This window comes from Narcine bancroftii, chromosome 3 (assembly GCF_036971445.1).
Source record: "Narcine bancroftii isolate sNarBan1 chromosome 3, sNarBan1.hap1, whole genome shotgun sequence".
NCBI lineage: Eukaryota > Metazoa > Chordata > Chondrichthyes > Torpediniformes > Narcinidae > Narcine > Narcine bancroftii.
In genome coordinates, this window is record NC_091471.1 from 330,079,793 (window position 1) to 330,105,602 (window position 25,810).

Below are 25,810 nucleotides of genomic sequence, written 5' to 3' on the forward strand. Positions count from 1 at the left end.
ATTTGGAAGAAGATTCATGTAGAAAGGAATAAAACAAATTACCAATTACCAAAACTAATACTGACACAAAATCAGCTAATCCCTTTATTACATCCGGTACCGCACGGATGGCAGTCTCTTCAATCTGAGGCGCCTGCAAGCTCACACCAAGACACAAGAGAAACTTGTCCGTGAACTACTCTTTGCAGATGATGCCGCTTTAGTTGCCCATTCAGAGCCAGCTCTTCAGCGCTTGACGTCCTGCTTTGCGGAAACTGCCAAAATGTTTGGCCTGGAAGTCAGCCTGAAGAAAACTGAGGTCCTCCATCAGCCAGCTCCCCACCATGACTACCAGCCCCCCCACATCTCCATCGGGCACACAAAACTCAAAACGGACAACCAGTTTACCTATCTCGGCTGCACCATTTCATCAGATGCAAGGATCGACAATGAGATAGACAACAGACTCGCCAAGGCAAATAGCGCCTTTGGAAGACTACACAAAAGAGTCTGGAAAAACAACCAACTGAAAAACCTCACAAAGATAAGCGTATACAGAGCCGTTGTCATACCCACACTCCTGTTCGGCTCCGAATCATGGGTCCTCTACCGGCACCACCTACGGCTCCTAGAACGCTTCCACCAGCGTTGTCTCCGCTCCATCCTCAACATCCATTGGAGCGCTCACACCCCTAACGTCGAGGTACTCGAGATGGCAGAGGTCGACAGCATCGAGTCCACGCTGCTGAAGATCCAGCTGCGCTGGATGGGTCACGTCTCCAGAATGGAGGACCATCGCCTTCCCAAGATCGTATTATATGGCGAGCTCTCCACTGGCCACCGTGACAGAGGTGCACCAAAGAAAAGGTACAAGGACTGCCTAAAGAAATCTCTTGGTGCCTGCCACATTGACCACCGCCAGTGGGCTGATAACGCCTCAAACCGTGCATCTTGGCGCCTCACAGTTTGGCGGGCAGCAGCCTCCTTTGAAGAAGACCGCAGAGCCCACCTCACTGACAAAAGGCAAAGGAGGAAAAACCCAACACCCAACCCCAACCAACCAATTTTCCCTTGCAACCGCTGCAATCGTGTCTGCCTGTCCCGCATCGGACTGGTCAGCCACAAACGAGCCTGCAGCTGACGTGGACTTTTTACCCCCTCCATAAATCTTCGTCCGCGAAGCCAAGCCAAAGAAGAAGAGAAAACCTTTCCTTTAGAGACTGGGAGAAAAAAGGGATCAAAAGAATAGAAAATTGCTTTTTGGGAAATAAATTATTATCCTTTGAACAAATGAAGGATAAATATAATATAACTCACGATACAGTGTTGGCATACTACCAACTGAAATCCTACTTTTTTTCTTAAAATTTTTTTATTTTTCACACCATAAATCACATTAACCATGATACACACTTTTTCTTTTTCACACATATACAGTGCCATTTTCTCCCCCCCCCTCCCTCCTCCCATCCCACCCTCCCTACCTCCCCACTCCTGTCCATTTAAGGTATAAAATCTAGGATACATTAAACCAGTCAGACAATGTTGTAATTCAATAAAAATACACCAGAAATTCCACTGAGTCCATTCTTTTCATTTCCTTTTCCTTCCGTTAACTTAGGTAGTAATTGTCCCCGGTAGGTTTTTGCTATTATGTTTAATGTAAGGCTCCCATATTTGTTCGAATATTTCAATATTATTTCTTAAATTATATGTTATTTTTTCTAATGGAATACATTTATTCATTTCTATATACCATTGTTGTATTTTCAAATTATCTTCCAATTTCCAGGTTGACATAATACATTTTTTTGCTACGGCTAGGGCTATCTTAACAAGTCTTTTTTGTGCATCCTCTAAATCAATTCCAAATTCTTTGTTTTTTATGTTACTTAGGAGGAAGATCTCTGGATTCTTTGGTATATTGTTTTCTGTTATTTTATTTAATATCTGATTTAGATCTTCCCAAAATTTTTCTACTTTCTCACATGTCCAGATTGCATGAATTGTTGTTCCCATTTCTTTTTTTTTTACATCAAAAACATCTATCAGATAGTGTTGGGTCCCATTTATTTAACTTTTGAGGTGTAATGTATAGCCTGTGTATCCAGTTATATTGTATCATACGTAACCTCATATTTATTGTATTTTCATCGTTCCAGAGCATAACTTCTCCCATGTTTCCTTTTTTATCTTTATATTTAAATCTTGTTCCCATTTTTGTTTAGTTTTACCATTTGTTTCCTCATTCTCCTTTTCTTGCAGTTTAATATACATATTTGTTATAAATCTTTTGATTATCATTGTAATCACATATACAAAGTTACTTCCCTCTGGCAAACTCAAACTGCTTCCTAATTTATCCTTCAAGTAGGATCTCAATTGGTAATATGCCAGCGCTGTATCTTGAGTTATATTGTATTTATCTTTCATTTGTTCAAAGGATAAGAATCTATTTCCTGAAAAACAATTTTCTATTCTTTTAATCCCTTTTTTCTCCCATTCTCTAAAGGAAAGGTTATCTATTGTAAAAGGGAGTAACTTGTTTTGCGTCAATATTAGTTTTGGTAATTGATAATTTGTTTTATTTCTTTCTACATGAATCTTCTTCCAAATATTGAGTAGATGATGTAATACTGGAGAACTTCTATGTTGTACCAATTTTTCATCCCATTTATATATGTGTTCAGGTATCTTTTCCCCTATTTATCTAATTCTAATCTAGTCCAATCTGGATTTTCCCTTGTTTGATAAAAATCTGATAGGTATCTTAATTGTGCGGCTCTATAATAATTTTTAAAGTTTGGCAGTTGTAAGCCTCCTTGTTTATACCATTCTGTTAATTTATCTAGTGCTATCCTTGGTTTCCCCCCTTTCCATAAAAATTTCCTTATTATTTTCTTTAACTCCTTGAAGAATTTCTCTGTCAGTTGTATTGGCAATGCCTGTAATCGGTATAATATCCTTGGAAAAATGTTCATTTTAATACAGTTTATCCTTCCTATTAGTGTTAGTGGTAAATCTTTCCAATGCTCTAAATCGTCCTGTAATTTTTTCATTAGTGGATAATAATTGAGTTTATATAGTTGGCCGAGATTTTTGTTTATTTGTACACCTAGGTATCTATTACTTGCATTTGCCATCTAAATGGTGATTCCTTCTTAAATTTTGAGAAATCCGCATTATTCATAGGCATTGCTTCACTTTTATTTACATTGATCTTGTAACCCGACACTTCTCCATATTCCTTCAATTTCTTGTATAATTCTTTTATTGATAGTTTTGGTTCTGTTAAGTATACTATAACATCATCCGCAAATAAACTGATTTTATATTCCTTGTCTTTTATTTTTATCCCTTTTATATTATTTTCTGTTCTTATCAATTCTGCTAGTGGTTCTATAGCTAACGCAAACAATAAAGGTGATAGTGGGCATCCCTGCCGTGTTGACCTGCTTAAGTTAAATTGCTTTGATACATGTCCATTTACTGTCACTTTCGCTAATGGTCCCATATATAATGCTTTAATCCAATTAATACACTTCTCCGGTAAACTGAATTTTTGCAATACTTTGAACAAATAATTCCATTCTACTCTGTCAAAGGCCTTCTCTGCGTCTAAAGCAACTGCTACTGTTGGTGCTTTATTCCCTTCTACTGCATGAATTAAGTTAATAAATTTACAAATATTGTCTGTTGTGCGTCTTTTTTTGATAAATCCAGTTTGGTCTAGATTTACCATTTTTGGTACATACTCTGCTAATCTGTTTGCTAATAGTTTAGCCATTATCTTATAATCTGTGTTAAGTAAAGATATTGGTCTATATGATGCTGGTGTGAGTGGATCTTTCCCTTGCTTTAGTATTACTGTAATTATTGCTGTTTTACATGAATCTGGTGTAGTCCAGGAGGTGCCAGTGTTTGGATCGGGGATGCATCCAGGTGGTCTTAAGGCTGTCCCTCTGCTGAAAAAGGGTGTTTGTAATGACAAGCCGCTGTTCTGCGCAGAGCTCCAACAGGAGGCGCCCATTGTCGTTGCACTTGCCGACGCCATGCTTGCCCAGGATTCCTGGCCAGGTTTCTGAGTCTTTGCCGACACGAGCGTTGAAGTCGCCCAGGATGACAACCTTGTCGGCTGTAGGGGTACGTTGGATGAGGTTGCGCAGGTCGGTGTAGAACTTGTTCTTTTCTGCTGGTTCCGCCTGGAGGGTTGGAGCATAGACACTGATGAGGGTGATGTGACGCTTGTTTTGAAGTGGGAGTCGCATGGACATGATTCGGTCCGAGAGGCCTGTCGGAAGGTTTTCGAGTTTGGAGGCAATGAAGCTCTTGACCATGAAGCCTACACCAGATAGGCGTCGTTCATCCGAAGGCTTGCCAGACCAGTAGAGTGTGTAGCCCGCGCCGCGTTCTTGGAGGCTGCCTACATCTGCCAGGCGGACTTCACTGAGAGCGGCTATGTCGATGTCAAGTCTGAGGAGTTCATGTGCAATGAGGGCAGACCGACGTTCAGGTCGGTGGCTGTCAGTCTTGTCTAGCATGGTTCTGATGTTCCAGCATGCTAGCTTGAGTTCCTCAACATGATTATCCAACTGCATGAAAACCAACAAGGTCGGGTCAGATACAGCAATGAGCTCTCTGAACCCTTCTCCATTAACAATGGCGTGAAGCAAGGCTGTGTTCTCGCACCAACCCTCTTTTCAATCTTCTTCAGCATGATGCTGAACCAAGCCATGAAAGACCCCAACAATGAAGACGCTGTTTACATCCGGTACCGCACGGATGGCAGTCTCTTCAATCTGAGGCGCCTGCAAGCTCACACCAAGACACAAGAGAAACTTGTCCGTGAACTACTCTTTGCAGATGATGCCGCTTTAGTTGCCCATTCAGAGCCAGCTCTTCAGCGCTTGACGTCCTGCTTTGCGGAAACTGCCAAAATGTTTGGCCTGGAAGTCAGCCTGAAGAAAACTGAGGTCCTCCATCAGCCAGCTCCCCACCATGACTACCAGCCCCCCCACATCTCCATCGGGCACACAAAACTCAAAACGGTCAACCAGTTTACCTATCTCGGCTGCACCATTTCATCAGATGCAAGGATCGACAATGAGATAGACAACAGACTCGCCAAGGCAAATAGCGCCTTTGGAAGACTACACAAAAGAGTCTGGAAAAACAACCAACTGAAAAACCTCACAAAGATAAGCGTATACAGAGCCGTTGTCATACCCACACTCCTGTTCGGCTCCGAATCATGGGTCCTCTACCGGCACCACCTACGGCTCCTAGAACGCTTCCACCAGCGTTGTCTCCGCTCCATCCTCAACATCCATTGGAGCGCTCACACCCCTAACGTCGAGGTACTCGAGATGGCAGAGGTCGACAGCATCGAGTCCACGCTGCTGAAGATCCAGCTGCGCTGGATGGGTCACGTCTCCAGAATGGAGGACCATCGCCTTCCCAAGATCGTATTATATGGCGAGCTCTCCACTGGCCACCGTGACAGAGGTGCACCAAAGAAAAGGTACAAGGACTGCCTAAAGAAATCTCTTGGTGCCTGCCACATTGACCACCGCCAGTGGGCTGATAACGCCTCAAACCGTGCATCTTGGCGCCTCACAGTTTGGCGGGCAGCAGCCTCCTTTGAAGAAGACCGCAGAGCCCACCTCACTGACAAAAGGCAAAGGAGGAAAAACCCAACACCCAACCCCAACCAACCAATTTTCCCTTGCAACCGCTGCAATCGTGTCTGCCTGTCCCGCATCGGACTGGTCAGCCACAAACGAGCCTGCAGCTGACGTGGACTTTTTTACCCCCTCCATAAATCTTCGTCCGCGAAGCCAAGCCAAAGAAGAGCACATGAATCTGGTAAGCTTTGTGTTTTATCAATCTGGTTGATTATTTCCAGGAGGGGCGGAATTAATAAGTCTTTAAATGTTTTATAGAATTCTATTGGGAATCCATGCTCTCCTGGTGTCTTATTATTTGGTAATTTTTTTATTATCTCTTGTATTTCTACTATTCCAAATGGTTCTGTTAATTTATTTTGTTCCTCTATTTGTAGTTTTGGTAGTTCAATTTTAGTTAGAAATTAATCTATTTTCCCTTCTTTCCCTTCGTTTTCAGTTCGGTATAATTGTTCATAGAATTCTCTGAAGTTTTCCTTAATTTCTTTTGGATTATACGTAATTTGTTTGTCTTTTTTCCTTGATGCCAATACCATTTTCTTAGCTTGTTCTGTCTTAAGCTGCCATGCTAGGATTTTGTGCGTTTTTTCACCTAGTTCATAATATTTCTGTTTTGTCTTCATTATGTTCTTCTCCACCTTATATGTTTGTAGTGTTTCATATTTTATTTTTTTATCCGCCAATTCTCTTCTTTTAGTTGTATCTTCCTTCATTGCTAATTCTTTTTCTATATTTACTATTTCCCTTTCCAACTGCTCTGTTTCCTGATTATAGTCCTTCTTGATCTTGGTTACATAACTTATTATTTGCCCTCTAATTAACGCTTTCATTGCATCCCATAGTATAAACTTATCTTTCACTGATTTCGTATTTATTTCAAAATACATTTTAATTTGTTTTTCAATAAATTCTCTAAAATCCTGCCTTTTAAGTAACATGGGGTTTAATCTCCATCTATACATTCTTGGAGGGATGTCCTCTAACTTTACTGTCAATATTAAGGGTGAATGGTCCGATAGTATTCTAGCTTTCTATTCTGTTTTTTTTACTCTATCTTGCATACGAGCTGATAACAAAAATAGGTCTATTCTTGAGTATGTTTTATGTCTAGCCGAGTAATATGAATATTCCTTTTCCTTTGGGTGTTGTTTCCTCCATATATCCAAAAGTTGCATTTCTTCCATCAATTTAATTATAAATTTGGTTACTTTGTTCTTTCTGTTAATTTTTTTTCCCAGTTTTGTCCATATTTGAATCCAAATTCAGGTTGAAATCTCCTCCTATTAATATGTTCCCCTGCGTATCTGGTATCTTCAAAAAGATATCTTGCATAAACTTTTGATCTTCTTCGTTAGGTAAATATACAATGAGTAGATTCCAAAACTCCGAATATATCTGACATTTTATCATTACATATCTCCCTGCTGGATCTATTATTTCCTCTTCTATTTTAATTGGTACATTTTTACTGATTAATATAGCTACTCCTCTAGCTTTTGAATTATACGATGCTGCTGTTACGTGTCCTACCCAATCTCTCTTTAATTTCTTGAGCTCCAATTCAGTTAAATGTGTTTCTTGCACAAATGCTATATCAATTTTTTCTTTTTTCAGTAAATTTAGCAGTTTCTTCCTTTTAATTTGGTTATGTATTTCATTAATATTTAAAGTCATATAGTTCAACGTAGCCATTTTATACTTTGTTTATATTCCCTTTCCGTTTCTCCAACATTACCTTTCCTTCTTATCCGTTTCTGTTTTCTTGTTTTTAACCCTTTATAAGACAACATTCCTAAAACATCAAACATTTTCCTTATTCTCCTATTTAAAACTTCTTTAGCCCCAATCCCCCCTTCCCCTCCTGAGTTGTCCTTTATCCCTTGTTGGACAACCACATCTCCCCTCTCCATTTGGATTTGCGAATTCACTCGCAAGCATCAGCTGATTTTGCAGTGACCGCAACTCCTCCCCCCCCCAGCCCCCCCCCGAAAAGATTTCACTTTTCATATGTAACAAAGGTCACTCTTTTAATTCCCTCCTTATTCCCTCTATTCCATTTCCTTCCCTTTTTAATTCTTGTCTATACTATCTATATTTTCCTCTAAATACAGATACATTCATGTATGCACATTGTACATATACACACATATACCTCTTTACCCACATACAAATAAATCGTGGTCATTTTTACTCTTATTACGTCTTCATCTCTCTGTTTGTTTTGTAGTTGTTCTGCAAATTTCCTTGCTTCCTCTGGATCCAAGAATAGTCTTTTCCATCAGATCGTTTTCGATGTATTGAACTCCTTCCTCTTCTTCAGGAGTTCAAAACTTATGTGTCTTTTTAGTTCGCAGTCTTTTGTACTCTCGTTACACGTCTTCATCTCTCAGTCTATTTTGTAATTGTTCTGCAAATTTTCGTGCTTCCTCTGGATCCGAGAATAGTCTGTTTTGCTGTCCTGGAATAAATATTTTCAATACCGCTGGATGCTTTAGTATAAATTTATACCCTTTCTTCCATAAAATCGCCTTTGCTGTATTGAACTCCTTTCTCTTCTTCAGGAGTTCAAAACTTATATCTGGATAAATGAAGATTTTTTGCCCTTTGTACTCCAGTGGCTTATTGCCCTCTCTTACTTTTTCCATTGTTTTCTCCAGTACCTTTTCTCTTGTAGTATATCTTAGGAATTTTACTAAAATAGATCTTGGCTTTTGTTGTGTTTGTGGTTTAAAGGCCAATGCTCTATGTGCCCTTTCTATTTCCATTTCTTGCTGTAGTTCTGGACATCCTAGGATCCTAGGGATCCAATCTTTTATAAACTCTCTCATATTCTTGCCTTCTTCATCTTCCTTAAGGCCCACTATCTTTATGTTATTTCTTCTGTTATAATTTTCCATTATATCTATTTTCTGAGCTAACAGTTCTTGTGTCTCCTTAACTTTTTTATTAGATTCCTCTAATTTCTTTTTTAAGTCCTCTACCTCCATTTCTACTGCTGCTTCTCGTTCTTCCACCTTGTCCATTCTTTTTCCCATTTCTGATAAGGTCATATCTATTTTATTCATTTTCTCTTCTGTATTGTTTATTCTTCTTCTTAAATCACTAAATTCTTGCGCTTGCCATTCTTTAAATGACTCCATGTATTCTTTAATAAGAGAAAGTATATCCTTTGTCTTGCCTTTCCCTTCTTCTTCTATTTCACTGTACTCATCCTCTTCTTCTTCCTCTGGGTTGGCCATCTGTTGTTTCTTTGTTGCCCTTTTCTTCTCTTCTTTCTTGTTTTCGTTGTCTTCTATGTTCTCCTCTTGCTGCAGGTGTTCTGCAGCTGTCATTGCCGGCTGTGGAGATCGACTCCCCAGCTGGTCGCCCCTCCCGTCGGTGTGCCTTTTTGCATGTGCATCCGCGCATGCGCGAGGAGTCGCGCATGCGCGGTTGCGCACTTTTACTCGGCTCAGCGAGCCATTTTTGTAGTCCACTTTCTACCGACCTGAGGTAGAAACCTGAGGCCCTCTCTCCACCGCGGGCCTCTTCGAACAGGTAAGGCCTTCTCCTTCTTCTTCCGTTGTCTTCTCTTCCTCTCTTCTTACCGTTGGTTTTGATTTTTCTTTTATCGTCGCTATCTTCTTTCCACCTTTATACTCACTTTACTTTAATTTTTATTTTTGTGCCTTTGTGTTTTCCTTTGTTTTTTCCGACTTTTCTGGAGAGGGCTGGAGTTCACCGTCCGGCCACTACTCCATCACGTGACTCCTCCAACTGAAATCCTACTTGAAGGACAAATTGGGAAGCAGTTTGAGGTTACCAGAGGGAAGCAATTTTGAATATGTGATTATAGACACAATGATAATCAAAAAATTTATCACAAACATGTATATTAAACTACAAGAAAAGGAGAATGAGGAAACAAATGGTAAAACTAAACAAAAATGGGAACAAGATCTAAACATAAAGATAAAGAAGGAAACATGGGAGAAGTTATGCTCAGAAACTATGAGAAATACAATAAATACGAGGTTACATATGATACAATATAACTGGATACACAGGCTATATATTACACCTCAAAAGTTAAATAAATGGGACCCAACAGTATCTGACAGATGTTTTCGCTGTAAAAAGGAAATGGGAACAACAATTCATGCACTCTGAACATGTGAGAAAGTGAAAAAATTTTGGGAAGATCTAAACCAGATATTAAATAAAATCACAAAAAGCAATATACCAAAAAACCCAGAGATCTTCCTCCTAAGTAACATTAAAAAAAAAGAATTTGGACTTGATTTGGATGGTGCACAAAAAAGATTTGTTAAGATGGCCCTAGCTGTAGCAAAAAAATGTATTATGTCAGCCTGGAAATTAGAAGATAACTTGAGAATACAACAATGGTATATAGAAATGAATAAATGTATTCCATTAGAAAAAATAACATGTAATTTAAGAAATAATATTACAATATTTGAACAAATATGGGACCATACATGAAACACAATAGAGAAAACCTACTGGGGACATCTATCACCTAAAATGACAGAAGGAGAAGAGAATGAAAAGAACTAACTCAGTGGAATTTCTTGTTTATTTTTATTGCATGACAACATTGTTTGACGGGTTTAATGTATCTTAGATTCTGAACTTTAAATGAATGGGAGGGGAGGTAGGGAGGGTGGGAGGGGAAGGCGGGGGAGAAAACGACACTATATATTTGAAAAGGAAAATGTATGTATCTTGATCAATGTGGTTTATAGTGTGAAAAATTTTTAAAAATTTAAAAAAAAACATCAACAGGAGTCGGCTATCTGGCCCATTAAGCCTGTTCCGTCATTCAATCTGACCACAGCTGATCTGATGACAGGCTCATCTCCGCTAACCTGCCTTTTCCCCGAATCCCTTAATTCCCCTATGATGTAAAAATCTACCCAACCTCATCTTAAATATATTTACTGAGGTCGCCTCCACTGCTTCAATGGGCAGTGAATTTCACAATTCCCCATCCTCTGGGAAAGGCATATCTATCCTAAATCTACTCCCTTGATCTTGAGGTGATGTCCCCTCGACCTGGTCTCCCCCACCAATGGGAACAACTTACCCACTTCTATCTGATCCACACCTTTCATCATTTTATATGTTTCTGTAAGATCCCGCTCATTCTCGAAAATTCCAGCAAGTCCAGTCCCAGACGTCTCAATCTCTCCTCATAGGCCAACCCCCTCATCCCTGGAATCAACCTGGTGAACCTCCTCTGTACCACCTTCAAAGCCAGTACGTCCTTCAAGTCAGGAGACGAGGACTGCATGTGGTTCTCCAAATGCGGCCTCACCTGAACCTCGTACAATTGCAGCTGAACCGCCCGGCTCCAAAAATCCCTCTAGGAATGAAGGCCGAGAAATCAAGAAGCTACTTCCCAGGCTGGCAGTCCTGATTTTGATGCTTCTGTAGCTCCATCCTGATGGTAGTGGGTCAAAGGGGGTGTTTCTACTGAGCCGGGAAAAGCGCGGTGATGCGAGGTGAAGTGCGGTGATGCGTGGTGACATCTCGAATCTGGCCGCACTGTAAACACATCTGGTTGTGGCCGATGTGCGGTGATTCGAGGTGCTCCGGCGTCCTACTTTTCAGGTGGTCGATGCGGGATGATGCGAGGGACGACCTCACAGTGGAAACACCGCGGGTGACTCACCGGAAGTCGCGATTTTTCACCCGCGGTTTTCAATTGCTCATCGGACTTCCTGGTCACCTCGCATCGCCCCGCATCACCACGTATTCATCGCTCGGTAGAAACAGTTCAGGTAGTCCTAAAATGCGCGGTGATATGAGGGACAAAAAAATCGCGGTGATGCGAGGTGTCCTTAGTATAAACACACACAATGATCCTGTGTGCTGGATGGAAAAGATCCTTGATCATCCTCTGAACCCTACTGAAGCAACACTCCAAATTGAATGTTGTTAACAGATGAAAGCGAGAGGCCAGTGATCTTCTCGGCCATTTTGACGATCTTATGTATTGATGTCCGGTCTGATGCTTTGCAGCTACTGTCCCTTCACAATGATGCAGCCAGACAGGACTCTCAGTTGTGCTCCTGAACAATGTTGTCAAGATGGGGGCTAGTAGCCTTGCCCTTCTCACCCTTTCCCTCTCTACCATTCCAGTCTCTTGGACCCTCTGTATCTCAATTCTGACCAATCATCATAAAGCCAGAGAGCAGGGAACAGGTCATTTGGCCCATCTCATCCATACTGACCATGTTAGCTGTGATGTGCTATCAAGCAGAAAAGCAGACAAAACATAGTCTGCTCAACAGGCTTTATTCCACACAAACTTCCACAGAGCTGGCTGTGAGAGTAGCTGTGCTGGCTCTGAGACCGACCTCGAGGAGCCGATGTGGCTTATATCCTGGAGGGTGATTGGCAGCTGACCGGGTGGGACTTGGTCCATTCATGTCGGCTGATTGCCAGCCATCCAGGTGTTGCCTTGTCCTCCAGTGCTCTTCCTGCAGGTACACAGGTTGCCCCCTGCAGTCGGCTAGTGGTATAACACCACATTAGCATTCTAATTTTTAACATTCTTTTTATTTATTTAAAATAATTAATTTAGATAATCAGCATGATAACCGGCCCTTTCAGCCCACAAGCCCGTGCCACTCAAGTACCCCAGTTAACCGAAGATCCTGGTACGTTTTTGAAAGTCCTGGAAATGTACACACTGCATTCACCTTCTTCAACCTCCGATAAAACCTGGAGGCCAACCTTTAGGGCAGTGGTTTTCAAACGTTTTCTTTCTACTCATGTAATCCCTGTGCCAGATTAGTAAGGGATTGCTTAAGGTAGGATGTGAGTGGGATGAAAAGGTCTTAAAACCACTGTTTCAATAGTACCTCATTGACTCGTGATGTGCATGATTTCATAACTCCATAGGAAATGAGCCAATGACAATTTTTCTCATGCAAAATATTTCAGTAACAGTGGTTCTCAATCTTCCCACTCACATCCCACCTTAAGTAATACCTTAATGATCACAGAGCACCGATGGCACAGGGATTACTTAAGGTGGAAAGAAACCACTGCTTTAGGGTGTCCTGTACAAGGTCACCCAAGCCCCTTTGTGCCACCAAATTTTGAATTTTTTCCCCATCCAAATAATAGTCTGTCCTTTTACTCCTTCAACCAAAGTGCATGACCCTCCACTTTCCAACACTGCATTTCATTTTGAACGGGAGAGGCTGCAGACAATGGGATTGTACAGTGCTGCTCTCTCCTCAACTCCCATCCCACGGTGTGGTATTCCTTCCTCATTGCCTCTCCCGTGGTGAGGGGTGCTCCCTCCTCACAGTCCCCTCCTGCTGCGTGTTGCCCCCTCCTCTTGACACAGCACTCCTTAGGCACTGTATCAGCCCTTGCACTTGAGTTCAACCCCGAAGCCTATCAGTACTGATCAAGTGTCTGTTTAATTCGTTCCAGCCCCAGCCTCCTGATACAGGTCAGCGACCAGGAAGCAGAAACTCAAAGAACTGAAAGTGAAAGACTGGAACCAGAGGAGATGAAACAACATAGAACTGACTGGTGAGAAACAGCTGTATGCTTGAAAACATTTGCTGAACGTAAATAATTCCCACTCTGAGCAGAAAGTAAGTGGAAAGGATGTTTAAGAGCAGGCAAATCCACATTTCTTCCCTCAGGGATTTTGATTCAACTTTCTACTGTGCTTTTTTATTTTCACTTTTAATGGCAAACATTCACAGAACCTCGGTTGGGAGTTTTGTATCTGGAGGCTGCGGCAAAATATGTAAACTCTACTTAAGGTGGGATATGGGTGGTAAGAAAAAGTTTGAAAACCACTGTTTTAATTGTCCCTAATTGACTCATGATGTACACGGTTTCATAACTCCAAAGGAAATGGACCAATGACAATTTTTCTCAAGCAAAATATTTCAGTAACAATTGGGTCTAGAGCAGGATTCTCAACCTTCCTTTCCCACTCACATCCCACCTTAAGCAATCCCTTACTAATCACAGAGCGCCGAGGGCACAGGGATTACTTAAAGTGGTACGTGAGGGGAAAGAAAAAGATTGAGAGCTACTGACAGAGAGTTTGTTTGGCGTCCTTGTGCTGGCCATGCCCACTGATGAGAGGAGGCGAGTCCACCCTGCGGACGATCATGAAGTGTTGTGGTGAACCTGTGGGAGGGTGGCAGGTGAGAATCCATGCAGTGGTTAACAGGACATGATTACAAGGCTAAAATTCACTGCTGTCACCCACTCCATCCCCCTCATCAGTAACCCGCTCTGGCACCCAACCCATCTATTAAGTCACCTTTCATCCTCCTTCGTTCCAAAATGGAAAGCTCCAGCTTTGCTAACCTTGCCTCATAGGTCACGTACTTCAATCCAGGAAACATCCTGGTCAATCTCTGCACCCTCTCTAAAGCTTCCACATCCTTCCTGTAATGCGGCGACCGGAACTGAACACGGCACTCCCATCCCTGGGCCCTGCTCCTGCCTCCAAACTCTGGCTTTATCCTGCTTGTGGGCTTCCTGCCACCCTTCCCATCAGTTCCCACATCTCTGGCCTCATTGTCCACATCTTTCCCCTCTGCCCTAAGTCTCACCTCTGACACCTCACCCCAACCCATGGTCTCGGCCCTGCTAACTTGTGCACAGATATCTCCGGCCACACGTCTACTGAATCTTGCCTCCCCACCATGTGCCTGGTGGGCAAACTGACCAGTTATTCCTGCCACCCCACCCCCCAGGCGAGCTTGCCAAATGCACAGCAAGATCCCACTGTCTGGCTGAAGGGAGGGAGATTGTTGATTTGCTGTGGATGTTAATGTATGGTCTGTTTCTCTCCCTCTCCCCACCCCTCCCCCCTTTACAGAGGCTGGGGTGGTCTCGCCATCCGTCCCTGGGATGCCAGCAAAGAAAAAGAACCACCTGAAGATGATCCTTCTGGGGAACTCTGGGTAGGAGCTTCCCCCTCTCCACCTCCATGTCTCTCCATTGGCTTGTATCCTTCTGGCTTTATGCACCACCACCTGCTTATGGGAGGCCTTGTTATCTCACACTTGTACAATTCCAGAGAGCCAAAACCCACCGTGTGAAATTGCATGATTCAAACAGACCGCTGCATCTGGGTTGTGTGTACTTTAAATTTACACCCAATTAACCTACAACCCCCAGTTCGTTTCGAAAGGTGGGAGCCCCCGGGGAAAACCCATGCAGACACGGGGAGAACGAACAAACTCCTTACAGACAGTGGAGGATTTGAACCCCGGTCGTTGGCGCTGTAACAACGTTACACTAATCGTGCCACATACATTCAAAGTACGTGACAAGAAACTACAATTTAGTTTCTTGTCACAAGCCCACGTACAGTCAAAAGCTCAGATTTCACCCTGCAAAAACAATACCGCTCTCAGAAGCCATTATAAATTAAAAATTCATGGAAAACCTCATGGTAAGCAAGTAGCCAGAAGCACGATTGGTCATGATAATGTTCAAACACAGAAGCCAACCAAAGCAGTGCCATAACTGTCCCGCCTCCCTGTTGTCCTGGCCTCTGCCGTCACAGCTCCTCATTCTATTAACAATGGCTGTCTCGGTTTCTGCTGTTGTCGACTCCTGACTACTACTTGCTGTTTCCTCCCCTCCCACCCCACCCAGATGGACAGCAGGAGGCAGGAGCACCAGGGCCAATCCAGAGCTGTGCCCATGACACGCTTCCTTGAGCTGCCTCCATACCACGTGTGCGGCGCGTCTGGTGTGTGAGGTACTTGGAGCATTGCGTCCTGTGCATTACTGACTGCATGGTTATGCTGAGGAGTTCTACACATTGGATGATGTTTACAGAGCTTTGCCTCTGGTGCATCAGTGCATGGTGGTGCCCTAACACACATCGCACTGCGTTAGCATAGTGTATGCAGATTGCTGGGAGCTCTGTTGTTTGGACTTCGATTGAGCTCAGGTTAAGGGGTAACACACTGTTTTGTCACTTATATTGCAGAGTGGGTAAATCCTCCTTGATGAACCAGTTCATCAACAAGCATTACACCAAGCTGCACAGAGCCACAGTTGGAGTAGATTTTCTCACCCGTAACATCGTGGTCGATGATAAACCTGTCACCTTGCAGGTAGGCTCCGGAACACTCAGTCCCCTCAAGTGAAGGGAAATATCATGCGGATAAGTCCAGACCAAGAAGCCCCACTGTCACATCTTCTCTCAGGGTCTGGGTGTCCTGATGCACATGGGGCAGTGCATTAAGTGGGGGGGGGGGGGGGGGTGGTGCCTGGCACACCCAAACCAGCGCGAGAGCAACAGGCCATGGGTTCTGTGTAGTCCATGGGCAGGCAGTTGGTGAGTGTCCAGCCGTGAGGGAGGGCCAGGCCATGCAAAGAGCAATTCATCACGCTGATGGAACAAGGGACCTGGCTCCTGGGATTTATTTTCTGCTCAACTGGGGGCCGTTCCACTGTACAGTAGCGGCCTCACCTCCAGAAGTCCTCGTTGTAAGATGAAGGAAGAGAACCACTGGTTTTCACATAGGGATTGGGACAGTTGGTTCCCAGATTTCTGGTTTTTTTTGGTAGGAGGGTTGTTAGGAACAGTGACCGGGCTCAGGGCCAGGGCAGCTGACAGGAATCGAGGAGCTGAGAAGTCTGGGAGAACACAGGGTTTCCAAACATTTTATTGGTTGAAATGAGGGCTGCGGACCCGCTGGAAGGGTCCATGTGGAAGGCAAATTCCTTCAGTCTGGAATCACTAGGAACATTGTAGAAACTTAAGCAATCTTTCCTTCAACATTGACACTCTTTCCTCTGGAGCCGGAGAGGAGAAGCAGGAGGCTGAGGGGGTGAAGCAGTAGAAGTATGGGCGGCACATTTAGTGCCACGCTGTTATAGCGTTAGCAACGGGGGTTTATATCCCGCACTGTCTTTAAGGAGTTTGTACGTTCTCCCCAGTCTGTGTGGGTTTTCCGCCAGGGACTCTGGTTTCCTCCCACCGTTCATAACATATGGGCATTGTAGGTCAATTGGGCTCATGTGCCGGAAGGGCTCATTACTGTGCTTTATTTAAATTTAGATATACATATAGCACAGTATATGTAGGGGCCCTTCCGCCCCACAGGCCTGTGGTGCCCTATTACACCCAATTGACCTACAACCCCCCAGTACATTTTGAATAGTGGAAGGAAACTGGAGCTCTTGGGGGGAAAACCCATGCAGACATGAGGAGAATGTAAACTTCTTACAGAGAGCGTGGGATTCCAATTGCTGGCACCATAAAGGTGTTGTACTAATGCCTAAATGTAAGTGTAGTATCACAGGATGACAACAGGCAGAGACGAGGTAGATAGTTAGAATCTTTTTCCCCAAGGTCCAGGCCACAGGCTGAAGACGAGAGGAAGGAGATTCAAAGGGGATCTGAGGGGGGGGGGGGGTGCGGTTACTATCTGGAACACACTGCCAGCGGCAGTGATGGGCTCAGATAAAATCACGGGGCTTAAGAGGCATTTAGACAGGCCGAGAGTGGGAAAGTGAGATTAGTGTAGATGTACAAACATGATGATGGAGAAACTCAACAGGTTACACAGTTTCTTTATGCAGCAAAGATAAAGATGCATCACCAGTTTTGGGCTTGAGCTCTTTGTTCGGGCACCTGCTGACATTTTGCTCATCCCTTGATGAAGGGCTCAAGTTCAAAATGTTAGTTATGTATCTTTATCTACATGCACTGTGTGACCCACTGAGTTTCTCCAGCATTGTGTTTTTACTTCAATCATGGGCATCAGCTGATTTGGACAATTTAGACACATACAGCACAGTAACAGGGCCTTCTGGCCCACAACCCCCAGTATGTTTCGAATGGTGGGAGGAAACCAGAGCCCCCGGGGAAAACCCATGCAGATATGGGGAGAATTTACAGACTCCTTATAGACAGCGCGGGACTAGAACCCTTATTGTTGATGCTGTAATGGTGTTGCGTTAACCACACTGCCAGATTTTTGTGCCTGGTTCGGTGTGAAAGAGGTAGTTGAGGAAAGTACCATTTGCAGTGTTTAAAAAACATATTGGGCAGATACATGGGTTTAAAGGGGTCAAATGCAGGCAGGCAGACATTTTGGTCAGTGTAGGCCAAAGGGCCTCTTTCCCTAGGTCAGCATGACAGTGAAGGTTGAAGGACCTGTGCTATGTTCTTGGGAGTGGTGGTGTGGCGAGCCAGGTCCAGCACGGGTCCCTGACATGCAGTCTGTTCTGCCCTGCAGGTGTGGGACACGGCGGGAACTGAGAGGTTTCAGTCACTGGGCTCCCTCCTCTACAGGAGCACGGACTGCTGCTTGCTGGTGTTCGACGTGACCTCAGCCAAATCCTTCAAGGCACTGGAGGGGTGGAGGCAGGAGTTTCTGCGGCAGGGCTCTCCCCAGGACCCCGACACTTTCCCCTTTGTGGTGCTGGGGAACAAGGCCGACCTGGCAGAGCGAGAGGTGTGGAGAAACTTCCTCACGTCACGGTCACTCCACCTTCATCACCCAGGGGCCTCCATATCCCTCTCCTCTGCAGGTCACTTGGATCAAATAATTCCTCACTCCCAAAGTTACCACAAATTCTGGAAATGTAAGGGAGAGGGAATTAGATGAGTATTGAAGGAAAACCATTTACTGGACATGTCTCCACAGTCTATCCTAACGGAAGTAAACAGATTGCTCCAAGAGCCAGCACAGACCTGATGAGCAGAATGGACTCACTCAGTTTCTGCAATAATTTTCCAGCACAAGACCCAAATGGATGTGGGCGACCAGGCCAAATGCAGGGGAACAAACAAACGAGCGGTTACCTATGGATCGCAGTAATGTGGCCTCTGGACAAATGATTTAGGGGCAGAGATGGGGGGGGGGGGGTAGTCACGGTCTTATCCCCAGGGTAGGGGAGTGATAGAGGCAGTGGTGGGAAAAGACAAAGGGGGACCAGAGGTGAAACCTCTTCATGCAGAGTGTGCCAGGTGTTTGGAACAAGCTGCAGAGCGGGGACAATCACACACAGAAGACATTCAGGAAGGGATGTGGACAGCAGCATTAGAGGGGAACATGGGTCAAATGGAGGGAGATTGAAAGGGCTCAGGGAGAGGCTGAGTCTGCACCAAAGTCTGTGCTACCACACAATTAACCTAAATGACCCTTTCAAACACAAGGGCCTGGAGATGGAAAACATAAGGGAGACTAGGGCAAGAGAAAGAACCAAAAACCCTTTTGGGGAGGAGCCCCTCTCAATCTCTGCAACCCCTTCTGACTTCAATACCTGACAGTTTCTCTGAAACCACCTCAATCATCAACAACCCTCGACTCTCTAACAGCTTCCGGTCCCCCTGCACCCCCTCTCTAACTCTGCAACTCTATCACCTACATCCTTCCGGCCCCTCCCCGTCGATGTAATGCCCCTCCGGTTTCCAACACCCCTTCCTGTCTCCGTAACCCCCTCCATTCCCATACATCCCTCCCTATCTCTCTAATCCCCTCCAGTCATCCACACACCCCTCCCTATCTCTGTAACCTCCTCCGGTCCCTACACCCCTCCCTGTCTCTGTAACCCTCTCTGGTCCCCTACACCAATCCTATCTCTGAAACCTCCTTCGGTCCTCTACACCCCTACCTGTCTGTAAGGAATCTCTGTAATCCCCTATCTCTGTAATCCCCTCTGGTTTCCCAGCACCCCTCTCAAACTCTGCGTCTGTCCTCTACACCCCTCGTCTCTGTAACCCCCTCCAGTCCCCTCCGCATGTCCGTAACCCCCTCTGGTACCCTACACTCCTCTCTGTCTCTGTAACCCCATCCGGTCCCCTACACCCCCTCCCTGTCTCTGTCACTCCCTCCGGTCTCCTACATCCCTCTGTCTCCATAACCCCCTCCATTCCCATACATCCCTCCCTATCTCTCTAATCCCCTCCCTGTCTCTGTAACCCCCTCTGGTTCCCCTATACCCTTCCCAATCTCTGTACTCCCTCTGGGTCCCTACATCTCTCCATCTCTGTAACCTCTCCTATATTAATGCTTCCCCTCCCAATGCAGGTCAGTGCAAAGCAAGCGGAAGATTGGTGCCAAGCTCACAAGCTGACATATTTTGAAACCAGTGCCAAAAATGCCCTCAACGTGGAGGAGACTTTTCGAACCTGTGTACACGTCACACTGAATCAGGTGGGCGCTGGCCGAGATTTTTTTGTCAAGTATCATCTGGGAATAGGATGTGTTCTTTGCCTCAGGCATAGACTTAATAGCAGTCGACAAGATTCTGAGAGGCATAGATAAGGTAGACAGCCAGCATCTGTTTCCCAAGGCAAGAGTAGCAAACACTTTGGGACACCTACAGAGTGAAGGGAGGAAAATTTAGGGGAGATGCAAGGGATAAGTTTTTTTTTAAAACAGTTTTTGGAATGCCAAAAACCACCAGGGATGGTGGTGTAGGCTTGAACATTAGGGAGATTTAAGAGTCTCAAACAGGCATATGGATGAAGAAAAATAGTGGGTTACGGGGTTGGGAGGGTTCAGTTTTTTTGGTAGGAATATATGGGTCAGCACATCATTGAGGGTTGAAGGGCTATAGTGTTCCATGTTTTCACTCAACTGGAATCTTTTGGAGGCTAATTGTCCAGGAATAGAAATACAAGTCACAGGGGAGGTTTGGATGATTCCACAGAGAACTTGAAGACTGATTCAAGGTGTCACTTCTTCACCCCTCCAGGGTCCTGGGTTCGATACCAACCTCTGGCATCGCATCGTGGAGTTTCCACGTTCTCCCTGACACTCCGAGTGCTACTCCCTCCCTCCACCAAGTGCTCCTGTTTCCTCCTACATCCTGGGGTTGATCTGCCACTGTGTGTGATAGAGGGCTTGAATCCAGGGAGAGTTGTTGGGTGCATGAAATGGGATAAACTGATCGGCATGGGACTGAAGGGTCTGTTTCCATGCTGTACGACTATACGTACAACATCTGGGAAAGAGTGGAGACTCTGGGATGATCACAGCTGGTGAGCAATCTGAAGCATTTCAGTGCACTGCTGGTGGGACAGAGTGGAATGGGGGGTGGGGGCAGATCAGTCACTCATTAGAAGTGTAGCACAGGTCAAGGTCAGCAATTAGGAAGGCAAATGGCATCTTGGCTGACATAGCAAGAGATCTTGAGAACCAGAGACAACTTGATCTAATCATATAGGGAGGAGTAAAACATAGAAGTCTGCTGATGCAGTGATTGAAATAAAAACAACGCTGGAGAAACTCAGCAGGTCAGTGTCCTTTACACAGCAAAGATAAAGATCCATAACCAAAGATATTTTGCCTGTTTCATTTAGCTCATCCCTTGATGAAGAGCTCAAGCCTGAAACAGATGATGTAGTGTCCTGGTGATTTTGGACCCAGAATACAGTGTACAGGAGGGGTTTATCAGTTCCATTTCCACACCCTCTATTTTTCTTTCATCCTTGTGCCTAAGACTCTCTTAAACACCCCTAATGTTCCAGCCTCCATCACCACCCCTGGCAAGACATTCTAGACCCCCACAACTCTTGAGTAAAAAAAAACTTATCCCCCTTCACTTTGTACAGACTTCCTCTTGTGTTTGCTGATCCTGCCCTGGGAAAAAGGTGCTGTCTGCCCACCTTATCTCTGCCTCTCAGAATCTTGTCAACCATTAGCAAGTCTCCTCTCATCCTTCTATGCTCCAGAGAGAAAAGTCCCAGCTCTGCTAACCTCGCCTCATGAGACATTTTCCAATCCAGGCAACTCCTCTGCTCCTTTCCTGTAGTGAGGTGACCAGAACTGAACACAGTACTCCAAGTGGGGTCTCAGCCGAGATTTGTACAGTTGCAACATGACCTCTTGATTACTGAACTCAATCCCCTGACTAATGAAGCCCAGTGTCCCATAGGCCTTCTTAACTATCCTATCAACCTGCTCAGCAATATATGGATTTGAACTGCAGGGCACCTATTTCTTGTTATTTCTCTGTCTCCATCTTGAGCATACCACCCCCCCCTCCCCCTTGCTCTGAGACAGTGCAGTCTGTCCTCAGGCTACCCACCTTCCCAGTCCAGTGGTGAGATCAATGAATAACTGCTTTAATCAATTGACACTCATTGTGCAGCAGAGGGAGATCAGGGAACATTTTAAGCCAGGGATCACAGATGAACCTCTGCCTTGTCTTATTGCATGTTGTTCCTTTTCCAGTTGAAGATGGAGGACCTGCACGTGGAGCACTCGAACCAGGTTGAGCTCCACCCAGGAGAGCCCAGCCCCCAGGAGCAATGCACCTGCTGATCCTTCCCACCAGATGCCATCCATCTCCACCCCTCCCCCATGTCAGTCACTGCAACGTGTCCAGTCTGTCATCATCCACCTAGAATCGCGCCCCATGTACCAGGACATTTACCTCGTACCAAGTCCAGCTCTGGAACCCTGATGTGTGAAACGTTTGAGGGGTTGATTTTGGCATGAGGGGTGAAATAGTTGGGTTTCCTCCCAGCCCTCTGTCACATTGGGTCTCTTCTGAGTACAGCAGAGAACCTGGCCCTTCAGCCTATACTTACCTTAATTTGGACTGTTATCTTCTCCACATCGGTGATTGAAGTCCTTGTCCAGATTGTGTGAGTCTCTGCTCAGACTGACATTCCAGCCCCTTTGGGGGGAATAATCCGTCTGATCCCCTCAAAACCCACCGGATCGTGTACTCCCTTGGACACGGGGAAAATATTCTTCTTGTAGTGAAATACGAATATCTGCAGACACTGTGACTGCAGTAAAAACACAACAGTAAATGCTGGAGGAACTCAGCCAGTCTCGCAGTGTCCGCAGGAGGTAGAGCTAAATTACTGCTGTTTCAGGCCTGAGCCCTTCTTCAAGGGTATAAACAAATCTCAAATTAAGACTGAGATGGAAGAACAGGAGAGAGGAGTCCAGACTAACCATCTTCTGTCTGGACACCCTCCAACCAGATGGATTGATTAACATCAATTTCTGTTTCCATTAGAAGCCCCCCTCCCCCAGTCTTCTTTCCTCTTGCTCTCCCCTTTTCACTGTCTCCTTTCACAGAGCCAAAATTAATTCTTACCTTTCCTCTTTTCATATCCAATGAACACCTTTTGTCCCATTGGTCTGGAATCCTCCCTCCCTCCCCGTTACTCTCCACAATCTTTATTCAGACGCATGCCTGCAAGGGCTCAGGCCTAAAACGTCGGTGATATAGCTTCACCTCCTACTGCTGCGCGACCTGCTGAGATCCTCCCACGTTTCTGTGCATTTTTATTAAAATATTTTTGCCTCCTTCATTCACTCACCCTCCTCTATCAGGTCAGTCCTCAGAAAACAAGCCCAGTCTATTCCATCTCTGCTCCAATCCAGGCTGAAAGATTCCCTCTCCACTGCAACCCCATCCTTTGAAATAAAAGGGAGGTGGTGTCTTGGCAAAATGCTCTCCAAGGCCTCTGGGTTTGGAAGGGAGGATGGGCAATGCCTCACCCAGATGGAGTAACCACAAGGCTGAGAGTTGGAACGAGCACTGGACATTCTGCACGGCATCTGCTGAAGGTCTGGCTGTTTTGTCCCATCGCTGCGCCCTCACCCTCAGCTCAGCACTTGAACCTACATTTAGGGTTCAGCAACAGGGCTGGTATGGAGTGAGTCAGTAGGGGGAAATGGGTCAGGCAGAGGTTCAAGGACCCTGCTGCCAGTCTAGCATGTCTGCATTGAGTGGGTGTCCCTAGGGCTTTCAGTCGATGGGAGACTGCACTCTGGGTTTATTTCCTGGATGGACCTGACCTTGCTGAAGTTCACAGTATGTTAAAATTACAAGAGTCTTGAATCTGAATGAGCTTGCAAGTTGTGGTGGAATTGTCGGGACACAGGAATGTGACCTGAAACACGCGTCGAGCAGTAATCCACCTCATTGCTCCACCACACACCACCAGCTGAAACCAATTACCAAGGTCAGAGTTTACAGGTGCACGGGAGGGTGAATCGCCACATTAGAAATGTGCAGGCAAAGGATAGAATATAATGGAGAGGTGTTGATAGAAATGCAGTATTGATGTAAAACAGAGTGCTTGGTAGTCATTGAGCCTCTGGGGCAAAATAAGGACTATTATCCTTGACCAAGGACAGTTTCTCCAGCACACTGATGTATTACAGTGGGTCAAAGGGCTGATTCTACCACGATGGTGCTGGGACCCAGTCTTGTTGAGGGGAGACCTCCTTGCTCCAGGTGAAGGGGTATCTGGGGAACAATGGGATTAGTGCAAAGAGAATCATGTGCTGTACCATTCTGTGACAGATCATTTCAGCTTCGGACATTTATTCTGCCGTGGCTGGGATGCAGGAGGTTGAATAAGGCACCTTCCTTCCCCAGCTCAAAAGTTTAAGAGGGAGAAATGTGGATTGGATCGTGAGTTTGGAATTGGAGAAGAGGATAAGAAAGAGGAATAAAGTCTGCAACAGGCTGCATCCCCAGTGCCTAACCACCAAGTATCCTGGGAATGAACAGATTTTAACTGTGGCCATCTTTACAGTTGAAAACATGGTGCATCACAACAGCCTGACATTGATCAAATTCCTATGTTAGATACTGCTCCATTAGCACCATGATGGCTCGCCTGTCCAGACCTCGGTCAGCCTGCTAATGGCAACGTTCATTCTGTATCAACCATCCCCAATGCACTGGTATCTCCAGATACAAGCCCTTCTCCCTCACTGTCTTGGTATCTTCCTCCTGCATCTTCTCTGGGATCTGGAACGCCTTCCTCAATTGGAAGTGGACCTAAAACCCCAGCATTGGCCTAACCAGGTATGGAAATACAGATTTAACCTTTGTGTATCCTCAAATCCCACTTGCTTTGCTAACCATTTTGTGTCAGTATGGAAACTGATCCTTCAACCCATCAAATCCACGCTGACATGCGCACTGATCATATCCAAACTCCTCTCCCATAGATTCTTTCCAGTGTAATCCTCCCCGACATTGGGGACAATTTATCTCTCCAAAAAACCCAGTAGCTTTACCTACTGCACCATCCTTCTCACTGTTTACATGGCATAGATAGGGTGGACGGCCAGCACACGTTCCCAAGTGCGGGAGTAGCAAACACCAGAGGATGTCTGTTCAAAGTGACGGGAGGGAAGTTTAGGGGAGACGTCAGGAGTAAAGTTCCTTACAGAGAGTTGTGAGGGCCAGGAATGCCTTGCCAAGGTTGGTAGTGGAGGCTGGAACATTGGGGACATTTAAGACTGATGGAAGAAGAGGGTCACAAGCTAGGAAGTGTTAAGTATCTTTTTTTTGGTAGGAATATATATAGGTCGGCACAACATGGAGGGTTGAAGTGCTGTAATGTTCTAGAAAACAACTCCCCCCATACATTTAGATCTCTGAGGCAGTGGCTCTACCTGCTGTGCCAGTTGTTGCCCCATGTACAACCAGGTCTGTGTTTCTATTCATCCATTTGAGAAACAGATCAAAGATGTGAATCCTGGCTCTAGCCTTAATTAGAAATTGAAGAATTTGGAGAGCTTGGGCACTGGAAAGATGGTAAAATGAGCTTTGGTTGGGGGGGGCGGGGGGGTCATCCTGCCATCTTCAGCCCTCAAAGACCAAGGCGATCCTCCCTCATGATAACAGGCAGCTCCTTCAGGATGGTGAGTGGCGCTCCCTGCCATATCAAGCCAAGTGCTCAATGGCACATTTTAATTACAGTGAGGCCAAGGTGGGGGTCCCTGGGCACTGAGAGGGGACTAGTGGGGCAGGCGGGTAGTTTGGGAACTTATTCCCTCACCTGAAGTATTGCCTATATCCAGAAAGCACCTTGTGACTGAGCACAAAACATCTTTCACAAAGTCACAGCACAGAACAGGCCATTTGGCCCATTGTCACACTGCACAGAACAGGCCATTTTGCCCAATATTTACTGCTCTCATCCTGGGCCTTAGCCTTCTATACTTGGTGATTCAAGGGCTTGTTGAGACACTTCATGGCTCAGAGACTTCTATTTCTACCACTCTATTGCTGAAGGTGGCCCACCCCTTGGGTTCCCTCTAAATCTGTGCCGAGGGAACATTTCCTGCAATCCACTCTATCCAAACCCTATGTACCTCTTAACCTCCTCCACAGCAGGGAGAACAAATCCAGGT

General features: G+C 45.1%; 1 protein-coding gene across 3 annotated transcripts in view; it reads left to right on the forward strand.

Moving 5' to 3' along the window:
* LOC138759199 (ras-related protein rab7-like) overlaps positions 1 to 22,962 on the forward strand; it is a 30,530-nt gene extending 7,568 nt beyond the window's left edge. For 2 of the 3 annotated variants that reach the window (XM_069929261.1, XM_069929260.1), the window contains exons 2-7: positions 13,116 to 13,217; positions 14,533 to 14,617; positions 15,658 to 15,784; positions 17,918 to 18,136; positions 19,715 to 19,840; positions 21,866 to 22,962. In XM_069929261.1, coding sequence (XP_069785362.1) covers positions 14,565 to 14,617; positions 15,658 to 15,784; positions 17,918 to 18,136; positions 19,715 to 19,840; positions 21,866 to 21,955 — 615 coding nt within the window. In that variant the 5' untranslated portion in view covers positions 13,116 to 13,217; positions 14,533 to 14,564 and the 3' untranslated portion in view covers positions 21,956 to 22,962. Of the gene's footprint in view, positions 1 to 13,115; positions 13,283 to 14,532; positions 14,618 to 15,657; positions 15,785 to 17,917; positions 18,137 to 19,714; positions 19,841 to 21,865 lie in introns of all 3 variants that reach the window. The other variant, XM_069929262.1, reaches the window with a different exon arrangement.
* Positions 22,963 to 25,810: the final 2,848 nt, after the last annotated feature.